We start from the raw sequence: 21315 nt of genomic DNA, 5'->3' as shown, positions 1-21315 counted from the left end.
AGATTTTGTTTCTTGCTTTTACAGTGATTTAAAGTAGATTTTATTATTATATAATATTGAATATTCACGGATGAGGTCATAGTAAAATTTTAAACAATTACATGACCGAATTTTCAAAAACGAAAACAATTGCAAAAATTTGAAAAACTGAAGTCATTTGTATCCTTCATCTGATAAGTACAACTCTCTTTATATACTTAAACAATATATCCTTACTGACCAAATTTACTACTGTATATATAAATTATTGCCCTCAGTATTAGGCTAGAGAATGCCGCTATATATATAAACGCGGATCATTCAATTCATATGATAAATAATAAATATGAAAAATCTTATTTTCAAGACTTGGATTTCATTATATTAATCGAAATCCTTTTTATATTAAAATGTATTTAAAACCCTTTCAAGAGAGAATCAATGATATAGCCTTTCAAGAGAGAATCAATGATATAGCCTTTCAAAAGAGAATCAATGATATAGCCTTTCAAGAGAGAATCAATGATATAGCCTTTCGAGAGAGAATCAATGATATAGCCTTTCAAAAGAGAATCAATGATATACCCTTTCAGAAGTAAGAGACTGGCATCATTCAAAACAAAAATAAAAAACTTTTCTAATATACTATATAAACCAAATAAAAGATCCTCGTATGTTGATCAATTCAAATCCAAATGTGATAGATCAACATTATGTAAACTAAGGTTAAGTGCTCATAAGTTTATCTATTGAAAGAAGGCAATATCTAAAAAAAAAATAGTAAAAATACCAAAGCAGAGTCGGGTATGTCTTTGTTGCAACAATGGAGACATTGAAGATGAACTACATTTTCTTTTAAAATGTTCATCCTATAAATATGTGAGAGATAAACTCATTAAAAAATTAAATAACGTTCTATTGAACAACAAATTACCTTCTTTATCATATATAATTTCTCATTAGAGCTTATGTTTGTCTATGTTTATATACCTTTCCGACTCTAAATAAAGCTTATTTCTTATATAACTTGCTTATATTTATTCTAAATAGATAACCATTTATTGTTAATGTGTTAGAGCTAATAAGTTATCTAAATTATCTAATATAAAAAGAGATAGGTCTGCCATATGGCTTAATCATACAAAAACGTTAGTTGTCAAACAAAAAGGGAGATTCCAAGTTTCACCCCCTCCACTCCCCCAAAACTTAATCCCAACCCAAACACCTTTTTTTTTAAACTGAATGTTCTTTTTCCTTGAAATTGTCGTCATTAAATTATTAAATACCGAAAGTTTGAAACAGCATGTTATCAATCTTGTTTTTAAATATTTTTTTAGTATTTTCTCCCTAATAGTAAGAATTTACGGAAAAGAGTCCGAAATGGACTTATTTTATTTTCACAATGGGAAGTAACTCTGAAGGAAAAAGAAGGGGATTTTTTTTTCTGTTGCAGACAGCTGATAAGCAATATAAACAGACAAGACAAAGAGCATTCAAGCAAAACAATAGCACTGAACTGCACATGTGAGAAATAAATCTGTTTTTGCATCTCTAAATGATCCATTGTATGCCATACAAATTGTATTACACCTAAGAAAAAAAATATTTTCAAGAACAGTCAAAACATGTGTGCAAGTTATTACAAGTCTTTTTGTTTGAAAGCTTTATTGCTTCGAACAGGCATAAAAAGAGAAGAAAGACATCACTCATGTCATTTTTAAAAATGGCTTGGAAAATACAGACATAAAATCACCTCAAAAACTACTCTGTGTACAGACTTACCTGTGCTGTTTAGAAAGTTTTAATGCCTTAAGCCTCGGTCACACCTTACCGGATAGCTCGAACGGACGCCTAACGGATAAAAAAAAAGTTATCCGTTGACAAAATTTTTATCCGTTGGGAGTTTGTTGGTGTACTAACGGACATGTAACGAATGCCTAACGGACACACAACGGACATTGAACGTACGTGAAACGGATACGTACCGGACAGAACGGACGTCGAACGTACATCCAACGGACGAGTACCGGATAAAGCGGACACCTAACGGAAGCGTAACGGATAAAACGGATGAACAAAATAATCTGAAAATTAAAGGCAATAAACCATCTAAAAATTAAAGGCAATACGATAGGCATCCGTTTTATCCGTTATCCTTCCGTTAATGTCCGTTTCACATCCGTTTTATCCGTTAGGCGTCCGTTAGGCGTCCGGTAGACGTCCGTTGGTGAATTGGTCTACCGGATCTCCAACGGATGCATAACGGACACGTAACGGATACAAAACGGACGAGTACCGTACAAAACGGACGCCTAACGGACGCCTAACGGACGTTCAACGGACATTTTATCCGTTGGACGTCCGTTCAAAGTTTTGAACATGCTCAAAATTTTCCACCGGACAGAACGGACGTCAACGGATAAAACGGACGCTTAACGGACATGCAACGGATATGGACGGACGCCTAACGGATAAGAACGGACGTCTAACGGACATGAACGGATTGAAAAAAAAGTTATCCGTTAGGCGTCCGTTCGAGCTATCCGGTAAGGTGTGACCGAGGCTTATAGCATCCACTAGATATATAAAAGTTAAATGCATTTTGCGTTTAAGATAAAATCTTTCTTGGTTTTTGATGGGCATTTTTTTCCATTCTGCAGAAGGTGTAAAAATAAACAAACACCTGAATTACTTTGATACTGTCCACTCACTGACTCAGATAAACTCTTTAACTCACCTTTAGTTGCAAAGATGGGTCCTACTCAAAAGCGCTCGGTTGAAGAAAAAGCGCCCAGGGAAAAGAAAAAGCACCCGGGGAAGAAAAAATAGCGCCTGGAGAAAAGAAAAGGCACTGGGGGAAAAAATGAAAAATATTTGTTTGGCATGAGACAACGTTGTGTCGATGAAATAAGTTATGAAAATTGATTTTTTTTTTTAATTTTAGACAAGTTATTTGCAAATTCAAATTCAGATAATAGACATTTGTAATAAAGCACAAAAACAAGTATGAATGTTTCATTTTAACAATAATATATGAATACTATTAAAATGAAAAATGTAAATACAACTTTAATATCACAGATTAATAAAAATTAATCAAAATTAATAGAGTTACACATAATAAAGCAGTACTATACATGTACCGTAGTTAACGGTGCATTACGTTTACGGGCATTACCACTACATTTGCATGCATTTTTTTGACAGTTAAACTCAGGTAAAATACAAGTAATAATACTTATTTATTTATAATTTGTTCAATTATTTACCCTGCTCACCGACGATGAGGTGGAAGTGGGATTTTGAGCAACATAAGTCCGTTTTCTTTTGCACAAGCACTAAATCCTAGAAATCTATACAGATAAAATTGTTAAAATGCTAAAACATAGCTAATCTTAAAAAAGGTAAAGGTATTGATAAATTCATTACTTTACATGTTGTTACATGACGAAACTCCATGTTTGTGCCTTGGTGTAACTTTAAAAAATAACTTAAATTATTTACTATTTTTAAAAACGATCACTATTCATTGAAACACTTTTTATTCTGAAACATTCGCAATGAAGTTACATTTTTGGGGAAGACGGCTTCAGGCCGTCAATCCCCAATGGGGTTGACGAGAGTGACATTCACTCACATCATTCATTTTGTTTTTATAGTGTGGAAAACCCCCCAACAAATCTTACTGAGAATGATGAGATGGGGAGACACAAATGAATAAATTGACTTTAAGGTTTATGTACCCTTCTGTAGCCATTTTTGTACGAATTTTGCAAACCTCAATTGTATCAAAACTACAGATATAATAAATAATAGAGATAGGCCATTTAGTACATGTTCCAAGGGGAAACTTGATGCAAAGCATTATTTTTTACTGTTTCATTGCATTAGATAGAAAAAAAGGACTTTGTGGCAAATAAATCAAGATTTTTATAGAAAATCCACAGCCTTTACAGAGATTTTTGTTATAAAATTTGAAACATAAATTACTCACTTGATTTTCTATGATGTGCTAGTGTTTATTTTTTACAAAAAGTTCTAAGTAACCTGTAAATTCCAAAACACCTCGTGCTGAGTCACTAAAGTCGAGCGCACCCTAAAAGGTGTACTTGATTTTGATCATATTCATACTTGTCTTAACCAATAACTACATTTATAAACTTGTTTTAAGGAAATCAATGCTAGCACTGCATGCAATAATCCTTTATCTATCAGTCATCAAATTGCCAAATATGAGAGTACAAGGATAAAGGCTGTGGATTTTCTATAAAAATCTTGATTTATTTAGCAGTGGTAAATATGTTTGTGATAAAGAAAACAGCACTTGATTTATAGTCTTAAGAAATAATATTAATTTATTTGCTTTTGTGTCATATACATGTATCCAACCATTTAATTTTGCTTATATATGAGCCTGAGAAGACACATTGCATAAAAGGTATACACATGCTCATAAAAATTCTAACATATCCAAACTCTTATAACTTATAACTTGTGTGTGACATAAAACAAAAGTGTATAAACCTAATGATATCATGAAGAAAACAAAAAAGAAGATTTTCAGATCAAATTTATATTTTGTTTGATTAAAGTTTGAAACTCCAAGAAATGTTGTTGCAGAGTAAATGTATATAAAACCTACATTTGATTTTTTTTCAGAAATGGACACACGAAAGATGTGAGAGAGTTTATCCCTGGTGATATGTTTAAAGAAAGATCTTGTGTATGAAAATATGGAGATGAACAGTCAAGACAATTCTAACTACTCAGATACAGGTCAAAGTTCACCATATTCCAAGTTTTCTGAATCTAGTAAATTGATAGATAGTAATAAAACTCTAAGGGTTTCTTTGGTTAAACTGAAACTTGACAACCTTCCTCTGAGAGTAAAATCCTCCACTTTTGTCACAGAAAGAAAACAAAACAATCCAAGCACAACTGTTAGCCAAGAGTCTAAAGATCCTTGTTCAAAGATCAGAAGAAAGCCTAATTCATGTAACAGAACATTTAAATATAAGGCTGCAGAAAAGCAGAGAAAAGCAAAAGTTGATAATAAAACAAAAAATTTTCAGGATTCCAACTTGGAAATCAATGAAAAAAGAAAGTTAAATGTTGAGCATACAGTTTGTCAAGCTGATCATCCTTATAATGACACAGAAAACTCCATAGACATAGAAAACACTACAAATGAGGCTCTTGCAAAAGAAAGACCTGCAGATGAAACTGATAAAGCTGACAGTAAGGAAGAAAACACTACACATGAAACTAATATAACTGACACTGACATTGCCAAAGAATACACTGCAAATGAAACTTATAAAGCTTACATTGCCAAAGAAAACACTACAACTGAATCTAAGTCAACTGACATTGCCAAAGAAAACACTACACATGAAACTTATAAAACTTACATTGTCAAAGAAAACACTACAACTGAATCTAAGTCAACTGACATTGCCAAAGAATACACTGCAAATGAAACTTATAAAGCTTACATTGCCAAAGAAAACACTACAACTGAATCTAAGTCAACTGATATTGCCAAAGAAAACACTACAACTGAATCTAAGTCAACTGACATTGCCAAAGAAAACACTACAACTGAATCTAAGTCAACTGACATTGCTAAAGAAAACACTACAACTGAATCTAAGTCAACTGATATTGCAAAAGAAAACACTACACATGAAACTAATCAAGCTGAAAGTGCAAAAGAAAACACAACACACGAAACCAATATAACTGACAGTGTCGAAGAAAACACAACACATGAAACTAAACCAGCTGACATTGCCAAAAAAAACACTACACATAAACCAAATGCATCTATTATTGCCATAGAAAACACTACACTTGAAGCTTATACAACCTGCATTGCCAAAGAAAACACAACACATCAAACTAAACCAGCTTACATTACCAAAGAAAACACTGCACATGAAACTAATACAGCTGGCAGTGCCATTGAAAACACTACACATGAAACTAATACAACTGAAAATGCCAAAGAAAACACTTCACTAGAAACTAATAAAGCTTTCATTGCCAAAGAAAACACTACACATAAAACTAATTCAGCTGCCAGCACCATAGAAAACACTAAACATAAAACTAGTGAAGCTTACATAGCAATAGAAAACACTAAATATGATATTTATTCAAAAGACAGTGCCAAAGAAAACACTACACACAAAAAGTGTACTGATGACATTGCAAATGAAAATACTACACATGAAACTAAACTAGCTTTCAGTGTCAAAGAAAACATTTTACATGAAATTAATAAAGCTGACTGTGGCATGGAAAACACTACAGAAGAAACTAATAAAGCTGACTGTGGCATGGAAAACACTACAGAAGAAACTAATAAAGCTGACTGTGGCATGGAAAACACTAAAGATGAAATTAATAAAGCTGACTGTGGCATGGAAAACACTACAGAAGAAACTAATAAAGCTGACTGTGGCATGGAAAACACTACAGAAGAAACTAATAAAGCTGACTGTGGCATAGAAAACACTAAAGATGAAATTAATAAAGTAGACAATACCCATGAAAACACTTTACATGAAACTTATGTAACTGACAATGCAAAAGAAAGCACTTTGCATGAAACTTATTCAGCTCACAGTATCAAAGAAAACACTACAAGTGAAACTTACAAAGCTAACAACATCAATAAAAACACTACATATGAAACTTACACAGCTAACAACATCAATAAAAACACTACATATGAAACTAATTCAGCTGACAAAGCCAAAGAAAATACTATAAATGAAACTAATACAGCTAACAGTGCCATAGAAAACACTACACTTGAAAATAATACAGCTACCAGCGCCATAGAGAATTGTAACACCGAATTGAAATTAGGCAATAATATAAATGGGTTAAAAAAAAGGAAAATGAGAAAATCCAGGTGGGATATGGTAACACCTCTATTCAATGAAGTGGATGTAAACAAAGAATTCAATGTTGTCAACAGTGATGTAGGAACCAGGGGAAACCCAGATAATAGTTTACTTCAGTACACTAGACACAATGACATAGAAAGACCGGATAACTTCTCTGACAATATCCAAAAGCCAAAGAAAATGAGGATATCAAGATGGGATACGGTTATGCCTCCTGAGCCTTATGAGAATTGCATTGAACTAAATGTAGCGCTGAGCTCAAACAAATTTTCACACCAATCATCTCAAAATGGCAAAATCAGGAAGTCCAGGTGGGACACGGTTGAAACAACATCTGGTCTGAACATAGACAAAAATAATGATAGAACAGCAAGCTTTGACTTATCTGAGCCAAACATGGACAGCAATAAAGATAGAACATCCAGCAATGATGACACACAGCAACAGCTAAAAACAGCTGACAGACAATCAAACACTAAAACCAGTTCAATTGATTCTAAAACAACTAGCCATAATGGAAACCAGCAAAAATCAAGTTCAGAGAATGTTACAGCTTTATCTGATTTTTACAGAAGCCTTTTTGATAGAGATGGAAACATTAGAAATAATAAGACATTACACGAAGTTGAAAAGAAAAGAAAGCAGCAGTCCCTTGAAAGTTCACATGTACCTGATAAGATTTCCAATCACAAAGAAAGAAAGTTGGACACTCATCACAAGAAAAGTAAATTGAACACTCAAAATAGTTCACATCATACTGGTAAAAGTAAAAACCATAACCACAAAAAGGATGCTACTCGTCAGAATATTAATGAAGTAAAAGTGAACATCAAAAAAGAAAAAAGATTTTCATCAAACCAGGGCAAGATTAATGGCACACACAGAGATAAGTCTAACATTAAAGTAAGTCACAGAATGAGTGGGACTATTATTCCAATGAAGTGTAATATCTGTTCCAAAATAATTAAAAATATTGATAAGTTGAAAATGCATATAGCTGAACATATTGGACAGAACCTGAAAACATGTGAATCTGCTAAGAAATCAGTTACACCTGAAAAAACAAAGGAACCAACTAAGACTAAGGTCATATTTAAATGTGAGATTTGTGAGAAACAGTTTAAAAAACGTGGAAATGTGATGATGACATCCAAAAAAACATCGAAAAGTGGTCTAAAATATAAATGTTTGTCGTGTCACAATTCTGGGAAAAAACGTAACGATGGTTCATCAGAGCTATCTGTTAACGTCAAGAAAACATTATCAATTGGTAAAGAAAAAATTGTGATAAACAACAAAGGACCAAAAGTATTTAAAGAAAATATAGCCATTAAAGGATATCAGGTGGAAGATCTAATACCTAGCCATTCAGATAAAATCGTCAGTTTCAAAAATTCAACAAAACCGGTCAAAGACCATGAAGAAGATCTTTCTGGAACAAATCTTCCCTGTGAAACTGTGCCTTTCGAAGTAAATGGACCAGAACTTCCCTATAGAACAACACTTGTCCAAGATCAAAAACAACAAGTCTTGCACACTTGCGAACTATGTGGAAAAACCTTTAAATTGAAATCGAAACTAAATTTGCATGAAAAAGTTCACACTGGAGAACTAGAATTTTTTTGTAAGATTTGTGGAAAATATTTTCATTTTTATGAGGAATTGGTAGTTCATGAAGTAGTTCATTCCGATATATATCCTTTTGAATGTGGAGTGTGTGGTAAAAAGTTTAAAACTCCAGAAAGTGTTTCTCGCCATGTATGGACACACACTGCACGCCGGCCTTTTAAATGCTCATATTGTGATAAATCTTTTGCTACATTTACTAATAGGACAAACCATGAGATGATCCACACAGGAGATCAACCTCACAAATGTAATATATGTGACAAGTCATTCAGACAAAGATCTGGGTTTGTTCGTCATACCAGGTGGCATAAAAATGAATATCAATACAAATGTGATCAGTGTGAACGCGGCTTCTTTTCCATAAGTGAACTTGAAATTCATATAACACGAGCGCATCATCCTGAGAGAAAAAAATTTACATGTGAAACTTGTGGAAAAAAATTCACCCATAATAAAGAGTTAGAGATTCATTCAGTAACACATACTAAAATAAAAGCATTCAAATGTACATTGTGTGATAAGAAGTATGCTGGTGCTTATAAATTAAAACTTCATATGGAGGTTATTCATAGAGGAATAAAAAAATTCACTTGTGATGTCTGTGGAAAAAAGTTTGGTAGAAAATGTGAAATGGACGACCATTATAGATCTCATACAAAAGAAAAACCGTATACATGTAGCCTTTGTGGACAGACCTTCTCTAGATTATACAGTTGGAAATACCATATGGAAATTCATGATGACAAAGTGCACACATGTGATTTATGTGGTAAAGAGTTTCAGACAAGTAGGAATTTGTATCATCATAAAAGAATGCATAAGAAAAAAAATTTACCAAAAGAATATAAGTATTCTTGTTCAATTTGCAACAAAAGATTTATAAGTTTACAAGGTAAAAAGTCACATATTATGATTCACACTGGAGCTAGGCCGTATGCTTGTAATCTTTGTGATAATCGTTATACAAACAGCAAAAGTTTAAAGGATCACAAAATCTCTACACATACTAATCTAAGACCAAATAAATGTGATATATGTGGGAAAACTTTTGTAAGGAAACAAACATTACAGACGCATAAGAAGGTACATATAGGAGCAAAACCATTTGAATGTAAACAGTGTGGCATAAAATACACTGAAAGAGGTAGTTTAAGGCGGCATAATAAAAAGCCATGTAAAAAACTTAAACAAAAAAGATCAAATGAGAACAAAAATTCTGATGCCCTTAAAGTAAATATATCTACCAATCAAGGACAAGTTTCTGCAGATATCAGAGAAACACCAATAGTTCTAACAGAGACTTCAAATAATTTGAGTGAGACACAAAAAGAAGTCGCTGAGATACCAGAAAATATCAATGAGACCCAAAAGGATAGTAATGCCAACGAGACACAAAAAGATATAAGTGAGACAACAGAAAATATCACCGAGAAACCAAATGATATGAGTGAGACACAAATGGATATATGTGAGACTTAAAAATATATATGAAGGACACAAAAGGATATATATGTGAGACACAAAATGATATGAATGAGACACAAATGAAAATATGAGAGACATAAAAAAATATTTATAAGAGACAAAAGGATATATATATATATGTGAAACGTAAAAGGATATTAGAAGGAGACAGAAACGGATATATATGGGAGACATAAAGGATATACGTTGTAATACGTGTCAGACACTAAAGGTTATGTTTGAGACATAAAAGCATGTATGTGAGACACAAAGGGATATTAGTGAGACACAAAAGGTTTTGAGTAAGACAAACAAATGTATGCGAGACATAAAATGATGTGTGAGACACAAAGGGATATTAGGGAGACGCAAAGGATTTTGAGTAAGTCAAACAGATGTATGTGAGACATAAAATGATGTATGTGAGACACAAAAGGATAGTTGTGAGACTGATCTTGACAGTGTTTCTGAGACATGACTAAATATTAGTAAAACAACAATAAAATGTGTTTGACACTAACTGATATAAGTGTGATTCCACTTACCTTGATGGGGTTTGTGTTGCTCTTCCACTTACCTTGATGGGGTTTGTGTTGCTCTTCCACTTACCTTGATGGGGTTTGTGTTGCTCTTCCACTTACCTTGATGGGGTTTGTGTTGCTCTTCCACTTACCTTGATGGGGTTTGTGTTGCTCTTCCACTTACCTTGATGGGGTTTGTGTTGCTCTGTCGTTATTTTTTATGTGATTTGTGTACTTGATTGTCTTTCCATTGTGATTCTTCTTTCACAATTTCATTTGTCCAAAATTTTTCAACTTATGAAAATGATTTATTAACTATGACAAAATGTATGACAATGTATGAAGGGAGGTTATGTTTGTTTTTTTTTAAAATTAGGAAACAACCATTAACTTTAAAGGGGGGGGGGGGGGTGTTATGTTTTTTTCCACAAAAAAAAATCTGAACCTCAATTTGATAAAAAAAAATTACTGTGTAGTGTGGTCAAGCAGATTTTTTCCTAGAAGTTATGTCCCTTTGAACTTTAGATTTTAAATAAACTGCTGCAACAGTTTACATTGTTATGTTGTCATTGCAACTTCTCTTATTAAAACCACACTTATAACAGAATTTCATGAAACTTTGTAGATTATAGGGACATACTTAGTTGATGTGCATATGGACATAATGATTCATTATTTTTTCTAGGATTGATGCCCCTTTGAAGTTTCAAACTAATTATTCAACAGTTTGTCAGGGCAACTTCTCTGAACACAACAGAATTTCATTAAATTTTTATGATTATTGACAGAAAATTTATTGTTTTTTTAAGAGTTGTGCCTCTTTGGACTTATATCTAAACATACTACTGCAACAGTTTGTCATTGCAAAATCTCTGAAACCACACTACAGTATTTCATGAAACATAATGTGAAGATGTGCAGAAACACATGATTTGTGATCATTTGTTTTTAATTGACTTGTATAAGAGTTATGAATCTGTGACACTTAAGTATCTGGTGAGACAATATGGGGTATGCAAATCTGCACAGAAATATTCTTTAATATTGATTTGTCATGTATGTAGAATGAGCAGGAGAAAATTTGAGAATATATTTAGCATCAATACCTCTGATATTTTCCAGTAATTAAAGTTATAACATGTATAATGTAATTTTTGATTTCAAAATATTTATTAAGTACAAGAGTTAACAGGATATTTACAGTTTATTCAAACCATTCTCTTTGACATAATACAGTATAAGACAATATAATACAAAGTAATGTAAGATATCCAGAATAATTGTTTTTCATAGAAGATGAAGTTGTACACGATGTTTTACTCTCTGTTTGTGCTGCCCTATCATTCTGTTCCTCCAGTTCATATTCACCACAGTAACCATTCAGAATAGGTTGGGCAGGGATTCCACGTCTAAAACACGAAATTTAAATAATTTGAAAGTATACAATATTGCAATGAGATTAATTTGTTAATTATAAGATCTAAAACAGTTAATTTAAATCATTTGAAAGTATACAATATTGCAATGAGATTGATTTGTTAATTATAAGATTATTTGTTTTGTTAAGATTTGTTATTTTCTTTAAGTTGATACATTTACATTGTATCATGTATAATCTCCACCAACATTTTTTATTTCAGTTTTCCGTAAAAACAAATATACCTTGCATTTTGCAAACAAAAAAAGGATTACGAAAGTGTTTTGTTTCTTTAAGTTCTACTTCAGAAATACAAAATGTAGCTCAAGCTTGCATCTTTCTGTTTTCTTTTGAATATATGTGTACAGATGCAAATTGTATAATTAATTCCATTGTTCTAAATAAAAATCTCGCCTTACAGTTACTTCAGTTATGTGACAAGTGTTTTTTGTTTTTTTTCCTGAATATTTTTTCTTGTATATTTGAAAAATGAGTTATGGTAGTGTCTTTTCATTACACTATATGTTAACATTTCAGGTATTAAAAAAAATTATGCAGGACATCAGGTATTATGTATTTCTTTTTTAATATGAATTTTCAAGCTGTCTTATATGTTCAATTATAATTTATTTTAGTTTGTATTTAAATTTGTCTCATGATTATTATTTTTTATAATTTCCTAAATACTATTTAGTTAAAGAAATAAATATTTTTATATTTACCATGTTTACTTTTTTTGGTACCATTATATTAATTTACAACTTTAACATTGATCAATTTAAATTGCTTTAATTTTCTGTTCATTTTTGCCCCAATTTCATAGAGATTTATTCCCATTGAAAACTATTATTTGGTATTCCCCTAGATTAGACTACAAAATTTTAGCCAAATATATAATAGTTCTCAACAGAAAGTGATGTCAAACTATTAATGACTTTGAAACCGAACTCAATGTGTTGGTCTAGCAAAAAGAAGAGTTTTTATTCATATCACATCAACCAGTTCCCTCTCTGAAAAAAAAAACTTAATTTGACAATGGACATCAAATAGCCATCTATTATTGTCATCATCATTTTGAGGTTGCTTTTTTAGATAAAGCAGAAAAAAACGTGAATAGTGAAATTGATCAGCAAAATGATATCATCAAATAGGTCTACTCAGTATACTGATTTTTGTGTTTTTTCCTTAAACTATAGTAGGCAGAAAGTATCTGTAAATTGGAAAACAAGATCGTTGTACAAGTCAATATAAAATCGAAGTGTGGTATGATTGCAATGAGATAACTGTCCACAAGAGACCAAAAGACCAAAAATGGCACAGACATTAACAGCATGATTAGGCCAAAACTCCTTGAATTAAGACACCCCCCCCCCCCCCCCCCCCCCCTCCCCCCATTTTTGAATGTATGATACTTATCACCTAGTTTGTTCGTACATGAGCAACACAAAGGGTGTCGCATTTGGAACATGGTCTGCTTATCCATCCAGAGAACCTGAGATTACCAATAGTTGTAGGTGGGTTTCTTGTGGCTTAGTTTTAGTTCTCTATGTTGTATTTTCTGTTGTTTGTCATTTTTGGTATTTTACATTTTCGGTAATTACATTCTCAGCTTGTAATTGACTTATGAGTTTGAATATCAGGCGCGTAGCTACGTTTACGTCAAAACGCCCGGGCGTACACTTGAATTTTGAATAAAGATCTGGTATAAAGCACATCAGTGTTGTAGATCAATCTTCAATAGCTTGTAATTGCTTATAAAAGTGACGAAATCTACTTCCGATCAAATAGTACCGAATTATATATTTGTTTATTTTCTTTCGGTCAAAGTCTGAATCTCCTGGTAATTAGGTCTTTCCACTTTTCTGTGGAAAGACCTATTGTTTTTCTTCTGATTATTTTTTTTTTTTCTTCCGCCAAATTTTGTTCTTGCGATAAACATTTGTTTCGCAATATGTCGCTTAGATATTTGGTATATGATATCGAACAGTTTATGCGCTTTTGAAATTTACCCTGCGTAACCGAATACTTTTCTTTGTAGGAGTTATCTCCCCAAACACTGTTTTCTTTGTGCTCACATCTCCTTTGCAACCGTAAAAGATTACGACAAATTTATTTTATAAAATTGCTCGCTATATCCTTCACATGATTTGTCTAATTTCGACCGAAGCAATATGAACGCTCCATATGAGAGTTATTTCCGCTTTTGTATCTGAAATTTTGAAATGTATTTAAAACTGGAACACCATAAGTGATAGAGACCTAGGATCTTTTGATTTGAGGTCCTTGGTCCAAAAAAATGAAAATTAGGTCAAGGTCAAAGGTCAAGGTCATATTCTAATTATTGAATTCGGCTTATTTCCACTCATTTCCAGAAACCGTATAAGATATCGACAAATTATTTTGACTAAATTGATAGTTGGGACATGTCGTAACTTAAAAATTTTAGTTCAAAGGGTGCGTAGACAATGAATGGGAGTTTTTGCCCCTATCATATCTAAAATTATGTGTAAAGTGATATAACTTATTAACCATACATATTAGAGACCTAGGGTCTTTTGATTTGAGATCCTCAGCTTGTGACCTTCAAATTGAGGTCAAGGTCATAGGTTAATTTGACGTTCTAGATTTTGACCTTTGCTTAAAATTCATATCTATATATCATAAAGCCATATGAACTGACATTTTAGACTGATTTTTAATATTTTAATATCAAAATAGATATTAACTGGTGGAAAGACCTTCAATTGTTCTCTGAACAATTGGTTTTTAATTCTTCTTACTTTTCATTTGTTCAAAGAAATTCATGATCAGCTGAGATTCGATATGTGCTTTGAATTTTAGCCGAGCCTGCAACATTTATGACGCGAAAAAAAAAAAAAGAAATAGCGAACCTAGATTTTTTCAGTGGCGTCAACATTTAGGTTCAATATGTGGTTATTTTTTTATATCAATAATTTTGTCAAACCTTCATGAAGTTTTACGAAAGTTGGACAGAAGCTTTTTATTCCTAATAGAGTATCCAAAGCATAATGATGAATTTATATTTTTATTTTTTTTTTGATACAGTCTGTGGTTAAAGTGTGTTACACTTCAATTACTTTGTTAAACCTTCATCGAATTTTATGAAACTTTGACAGAAGCCGTTTTTTTGTGATTAACATGATTAATGTCTGAAGCAACTTTTAGCAATCAACAGACGGTCTGTGGTTAATATTGTTTTTTACTAGACAATTTTGAAAACCTTCAGATATTGTATTGAAACTTTGGCAGAAGTTAATATTCCAGATTAAGAAAATATCTTAAGAAACTTAATGTTTGATTATTGTAAATCTTGTTATGTAATGGACTGATTGATGGATTCAATTTTTGAAGGGTTAATCTCAGACGAGAATCACGGTAATCCACGGACCCCTTTACGAATTTTCATAATTTACCTAAAAATCTATGCAAATTTATCATTTTATATTTATTTGCACAAATACAGGGGTTTTAGTCAAGTAATTGCTTAAGCCCACATATTAAAACATTTAAAACATATTTTAAAGTAACTGGTCTGGATATTTTCTCCAACACTAATGACCATTAGATTCCAAATCAACAAAATGGGTTCATTAACATAAAAGATTAAAAACAATAGTCTCTAAAGTATGTTCAACTTAATACATGCAGTTCGTTTTAATGATAGAAATGGGACTCCCCCTCCTCCTACCCACTACTATGAATAGGTTTTATAACCTGGATCCGATTGGAGCTCTCAAACTCCTCGTCGAGGTTGGGGCGTACACTTAAAAATAGCCTAGCTACGCCACTGAATATCCGTTTTTTCATCCTTAATCTCTCCTACTCGTACAGAGAGAAACTGTAAAATGCAGAAAGATCAAATCTTCAAAAAAGTCAAAATGACTAAAATTATCAGTAAACTCTTTATATAGGAGTTCTATCCCATGACAAAATTTGACCGATTTAAAGGTAAGTAGCTGATAAATTGAAATTGTAAACTATAACAGATAGACTGAAACTTAAAACAGCAAAAAATGACTGTTTACAGTAAAAAAAATCTACAAATAAGATGATGTATGACTGATACATGTATATCTTCAATTGTGTACTTTACAACAGAACTTGTCCCTGAATGACAATTTAAAATATATTTTAGCTAACAGGGAGCTATTGCCATCACTTCTTTTTGGTGTCTTTTAAAGTCTTCAACTTCTGACTAATGGTCCTTAAATTACGAATATTCTAGTTTTAGCCATTCATCGCAAGAAATATGAAAAATGATAAAATCTGTGAGCTGTTTTAAAATTTATCTGAGCAGTACGGGAGTATACAAAACAGAAAAAAAACAACATACGAGTTCTTCATTGATTTATTTTTAAGAGTTGCGACTTGCAAACTATTTGTTAACTTACTTTCCTAAAAAAAAATCTTAATCAAAGAAATAGTAACTATCTATAGCAAAAAATATTAGCTATATAAAAGCTGCAAAAATGTTGCAAGACAGAATAAACAAGAATGTGTCCTCAGTACACGAATGCCCCACTCGCACTATCATTTTCCATGTTCAGTGGACCGTGAAATTGGGGTAAAAACTCTAATTTGGCATTAAAATTAGAAAGATCATATCATAGGGAACATGTGTACTAAGTTTGAAGTTGATTGGACTTCAACTTCATCAAAAACTACCTTGACCAAAAACTTTAACCTGGAGCGGGACAGACGGACGAACAGACAGACAGACGGACGCACAGACCAGAAAACATAATGCCCCCCTACTATCGTAGGTGGGGCATAAAAAACTCTTTAACAGATGGTTAAAAATTGTGCTTTGGTGAAATGATAAGCAATACAAGAACTACGAAAATGATATAGTCTCTTAGAAGCTTCTTCTTCTGTGACTGTCCTTATTATCTTGAAAAGTCTAAAGGAAGAACAGAAAGTCGAAGATCAGGAAGCAGTTTTAATAAACTCATTTTCCGACACACAAACCCATTTTCCGACACACATATGGTGCATGCCTTGTATCAATCTTATGCAAAAATGACAGGCGAGTGATATACCATGTGGCTTGAAACTTCAAGTTTATTTTAAACTTATGATTTTTAAACCGCTTGTTTGAATAGTGCATGTCAAACTCTTGACATTTCTTACTTTTAAGTTGGTTGGTGATGAAAAGATATCATCTTTGGTTGGTGTTATGTTTATTGGCGTTAATATTGAGTCACTGATAAGGTCTTTGCATCGGAACTAAACACATTTATTCTAAAAACAGTTGTTGGCATGACACGGGTTATGTTCTTCTCATATATGTTATGATGGTATGATACTAAACCCCTAACGGGAAGGATTGTGCCACGGGGGGTCAACTTCCTATTATTGGGTAAACGGGGATGTGCCAAAAATATGGGTCATAATTTTGCGAGATTTTATATAAAAATGACCCTCCTTTTTAATGACATTCTATATTAAAATGCATTTACGTTTGATAACTATATATTGATTCCGGGTATGATCTACATATCATATATAAATATGCTATTGAGAATCATACATTATTAATGGTCAATTATTACATGTATATTAAATTAAATCAATTCATTTGAAAGTTCACCTTTCAAACAAAGTGCTTTCAAATAAGTTTCCAAATGAACCCCGGAATGAAATTTAATTTAACATATTAAGATCACGTTTTCAAGTGTTCACGGCCGACATCCGTTATTATAAATAAGGGTGTAAAAATGAAGTTAGTGCTTATATAAGCATGGGTCATATTTTAAATATTGTATATAAGTATAGGTCATTCTTTCTTAAATATTTATATAACTATAGGTACTGAATTTCAGTGAATGTTATATTAAAATGGGTACGTTTTTTGAGGCAAAAATGGCACACCCCTACCAAGAAAATATCGAAGTTACCCCCCCGTGGATTGTGCCTGGTGTTCATATGATGAAATCATAATCTTTCAGTCAGTTTAATACACCTTGTCGCTAATCCCGGCTGACCCGGCCGCTTGAACTTTTGACTCATACAACAATCACTTTTCCATTGTGGCGTCAGATATTTTGTTTTATGACGTCAAAATTTTACGGGAACCTCTGTGATATCCAGTAATGGCGGACAAATAGCGATAAGGTGTATTGAAGTCTGAAGCTGGCATGTCAGTTAACTGCTAGTAGTCTGTTGTTATTTATGTATTATTGTCATTTTGTTTAGTTTCTAACTTTCTTTGGTTATATCTTCTGACATCAGACTCGGACTTCTCTTGAACTGAATTTTAATGTGCGTATTGTTATGCGTTTACTTTTCTACATTGGTTAGAGGTATAGGGGGAGGGTTGAGATCTCACAAACATGTTTAACCCCGCCGCATTTTTGCGCCTGTCCCAAGTCAGGAGCCTCTGGCCTTTGTTAATCTTGTATTATTTTAATTTTAGTTTCTTGTGTACAATTTGGAAATTAGTATGGCGTTCATTATCACTGGACTATTATATATTTGTTTAGGGGCCAGCTGAAGGACGCCTCCGGGTGCGGGAATTTCTCGCTACATTGAAGACCTGTTGGTGACCCTCTGCTGTTGTTTTTTTAGTTGGTCGGGTTGTTGTCTCTTTGACACATTCCCCATTTCCATTCTCAATTTTAAATGAAATTCGAATGGAAATCATAATTATATGGATACAATGCAAAAATGATTATAGTAATATAATATTAGCTCGATTCTTACTTCAACATCCTACATCTGTGTTCATCCAATCTGAACGCGGCTGATTCTACATCCTGGATTACATCATTAGAACTCCAAAGTCTCTCACCTGCTGCTGAAGCTCTTGGCCTAGTAAACATAAAAAATAATGCAAATAAATGCAAAGATCATGTATATTATACATGAAAATACCATGTGTAAAGAGGGGGGAGTTCAAGTGTTTGTATTTCCTGACTTATTCGCACTATTGATCACCTTTGTACACATTTTTTTTAGATCAGCTAACTTAAGAGAGAAAAAAGTCGAAGGGAGCTCATTTCAGATGATATATATAATAGATGGTATACAAGTCAACAAATGTAAATATGGGAAGATGTACAACATTTAACACTGCAAACAAAAAATGGAAGACCTCAAATTTGTCTTAAAGGAGGAAAAGAAAAGAAAAGGAGAGAAAGAAAACAGCCAGGCATACAAAACAGTTGTTACTTCACTAACTATTGAAATCCCCCTCAGTCTGAGACATTTTTTTACTGTGTAGTGGACATATATCATCATTAATAAAGGAAACTTCACCATTCAGAATTGATTTCCGTTTGTTTAGGTTCTTTTCTACCAATCAATACTCGGATATGCAATCGTAGATGTAAATAATGTAGCGTACTAGAGACGAAATTTGGTCAGTTGGATCTGCTTACATACCAGAGTCTTGGAAGAAGGTTTGTATGGTCAATATATTCTCCAAATACACATGCTTCTCCTCCAAGCACTTTTTCAAAGTTGTTATCGCTTCCTGTAACAGAATATTGAAATCCAAGAAAATGACAATGATATAATAATTAAAAATCATTTATGCAAACATGCAATTATGACATAAAAGTTTTAAAAAATGTCAAAAACGTGTAAAAGCTGATGATTATGACGTTTTACATATTTTCAGCTTAACGAAGCAGTATTTTTAAAAGAACTAACAAACACTGTCAAAGTGGAATTCTTATAAAAGAGGTCTGTTGAATATATGAAACAAGAAAAAGTCACTCACGTCTGTTTAAGTGCCATGGTTAAGGTTCAGCGATATAAACAATTGTATATGATGTTGTTTGATTGTCAATGGGCCAACTTATTGAACTACCCAGTTCCAAAGGAAAATGTTAAATGTCTTTTGAGGGGTGATTGTAACATGTCTTATAATTAAAAGGGTTCACACTGATAAGTTATTCATGTAATTTGTCTAGTAATCGTACGTATCGTACCACTGAAATTTAAGGAATCACACTGATATTTCACTGATAGTATAGTACATGTAATTTGTCTAGTAATTGTGCGTATCGTACACTGAAATTTAAGGGATCACACTGATAGTTCACACTGATAGTAATACATGTACTTTGTCTAGTAATTGTACGTAACTTACAACTGTAATTTAAGGGATCACACTGATAGTTCACACTGAAAGTAATATATGTAATATCTCTAGTAATTGTGCGTATCGTACCACTGAAATTTAAGGGATCACACAGATAGTTCACACTGATAGTAATACATGTACTTCGTCTAGTAATTGTACGTATCTTACAACTGAAATTTAAGGGATCACACTGATAGTTCACACTGATAGTAATATATGTAATATGCCTAGTAATTGTACGTATTTTACAACTGAAATTTAAGGGATCACACTGATAGTTCACACTGATATTAATGAATGTAAATTGTCTAGTAATTGTGCGTATCGTACCACTGAAATTTAAGGGATCACACTGATAGTTCACACTGATAGTAATACATGTACTTTGTCTAGTAATTGTACGTATCTTACAACTGAAATTTAAGGGATCACACTGATAGTTCATACTGATAGTAATATATGTAATATGCCTAGTAATTGTATTTATCTTACAACTGAAATTTAAGGGATCACACTGATAGTTCACACTGATAGTTATATATGTAAAATGTCTAGTAATTGTACGTATCTTACAACTGAAATTTAAGGGATCACACTGATAGTTCACACTGATAGTTATATATGTAATATGTCTAGTAATTGTACGTATCGTACCACTGAAATCTAAGGGATCACACTGATAGTAATACGTGTAATATGTCTAGTAGTAATACATGTAATTTGTCTAGTAATTGTGCGTATCGTACCACTGACATTTAAGGGATCACACTGATAGTTCACACTGATAGTTATATATGTAATATGTCTAGTAATTGTAAGTATCGTACCACTGAAATTTCAGGGATCACACTGATAGTAATACGTGTAATATGTCTAGTAGTAATACATGTAATTTGTCTAGTAATTGTACGTATCGTACCACTGACATTTATTTAAGGGGATCACACTGATAGTTCACACTGATAGTAATATATGTAATATGTCTAGTAATTGTGCGTATCATACCACTGAAATTTAAGGGATCACACTGGTAATATTTCTTCCAATCCTGACCATAACTTATGTAGTTTAGATACCAACATGATGACAGGATGACCTGATGACCTTGGTTAGTTATATTTGTCATATATTCTTCCCATGTTCCTGCTGTATTCTTACTGCCCTTCCATATCTGTATGATAGCATTCTGTGGAACCTAAATAAATTCTGATGCATTTTAATTAGTTTAATATTTTATTCTGCTTTTAAATTTTGACAAACATTGAATTACTATTCGTT

General features: G+C 32.5%; 2 protein-coding genes across 2 annotated transcripts in view; one reads left to right on the top strand and one right to left on the bottom strand.

The window, feature by feature from the left end:
- Positions 1 to 1393: 1393 nt before the first annotated feature.
- LOC143063383 (uncharacterized) lies at positions 1394 to 12648 on the top strand. The gene is made up of 3 exons (XM_076235504.1): positions 1394 to 1503; positions 4639 to 11917; positions 11989 to 12648. Exon 2 carries the CDS (start codon positions 4713 to 4715, stop codon positions 10002 to 10004), a length of 5292 nt encoding a protein of 1763 aa, XP_076091619.1. The 5' UTR covers positions 1394 to 1503; positions 4639 to 4712; the 3' UTR covers positions 10005 to 11917; positions 11989 to 12648.
- Positions 11652 to 21315, bottom strand: part of LOC143063384 (beta-hexosaminidase subunit beta-like) — a 23575-nt gene continuing 13911 nt past the window's right edge. Inside the window, exons 10-13 of the mRNA XM_076235505.1 lie at positions 21043 to 21232; positions 19332 to 19422; positions 18651 to 18758; positions 11652 to 11919 (exon numbers count right to left, since the gene is read on the bottom strand). Of these exons, the coding sequence (XP_076091620.1) occupies positions 11715 to 11919; positions 18651 to 18758; positions 19332 to 19422; positions 21043 to 21232 (594 nt within the window). The 3' untranslated portion in view covers positions 11652 to 11714. The remainder of the gene's footprint in view (positions 11920 to 18650; positions 18759 to 19331; positions 19423 to 21042; positions 21233 to 21315) is intronic.

This window comes from Mytilus galloprovincialis, chromosome 2 (genome assembly GCF_965363235.1).
Source record: "Mytilus galloprovincialis chromosome 2, xbMytGall1.hap1.1, whole genome shotgun sequence".
Taxonomy (NCBI): Eukaryota; Metazoa; Mollusca; class Bivalvia; order Mytilida; family Mytilidae; genus Mytilus; species Mytilus galloprovincialis.
Note: the sequence above shows the minus strand (reverse complement) of the source record. Positions and strands in the feature narration are given on the sequence as shown.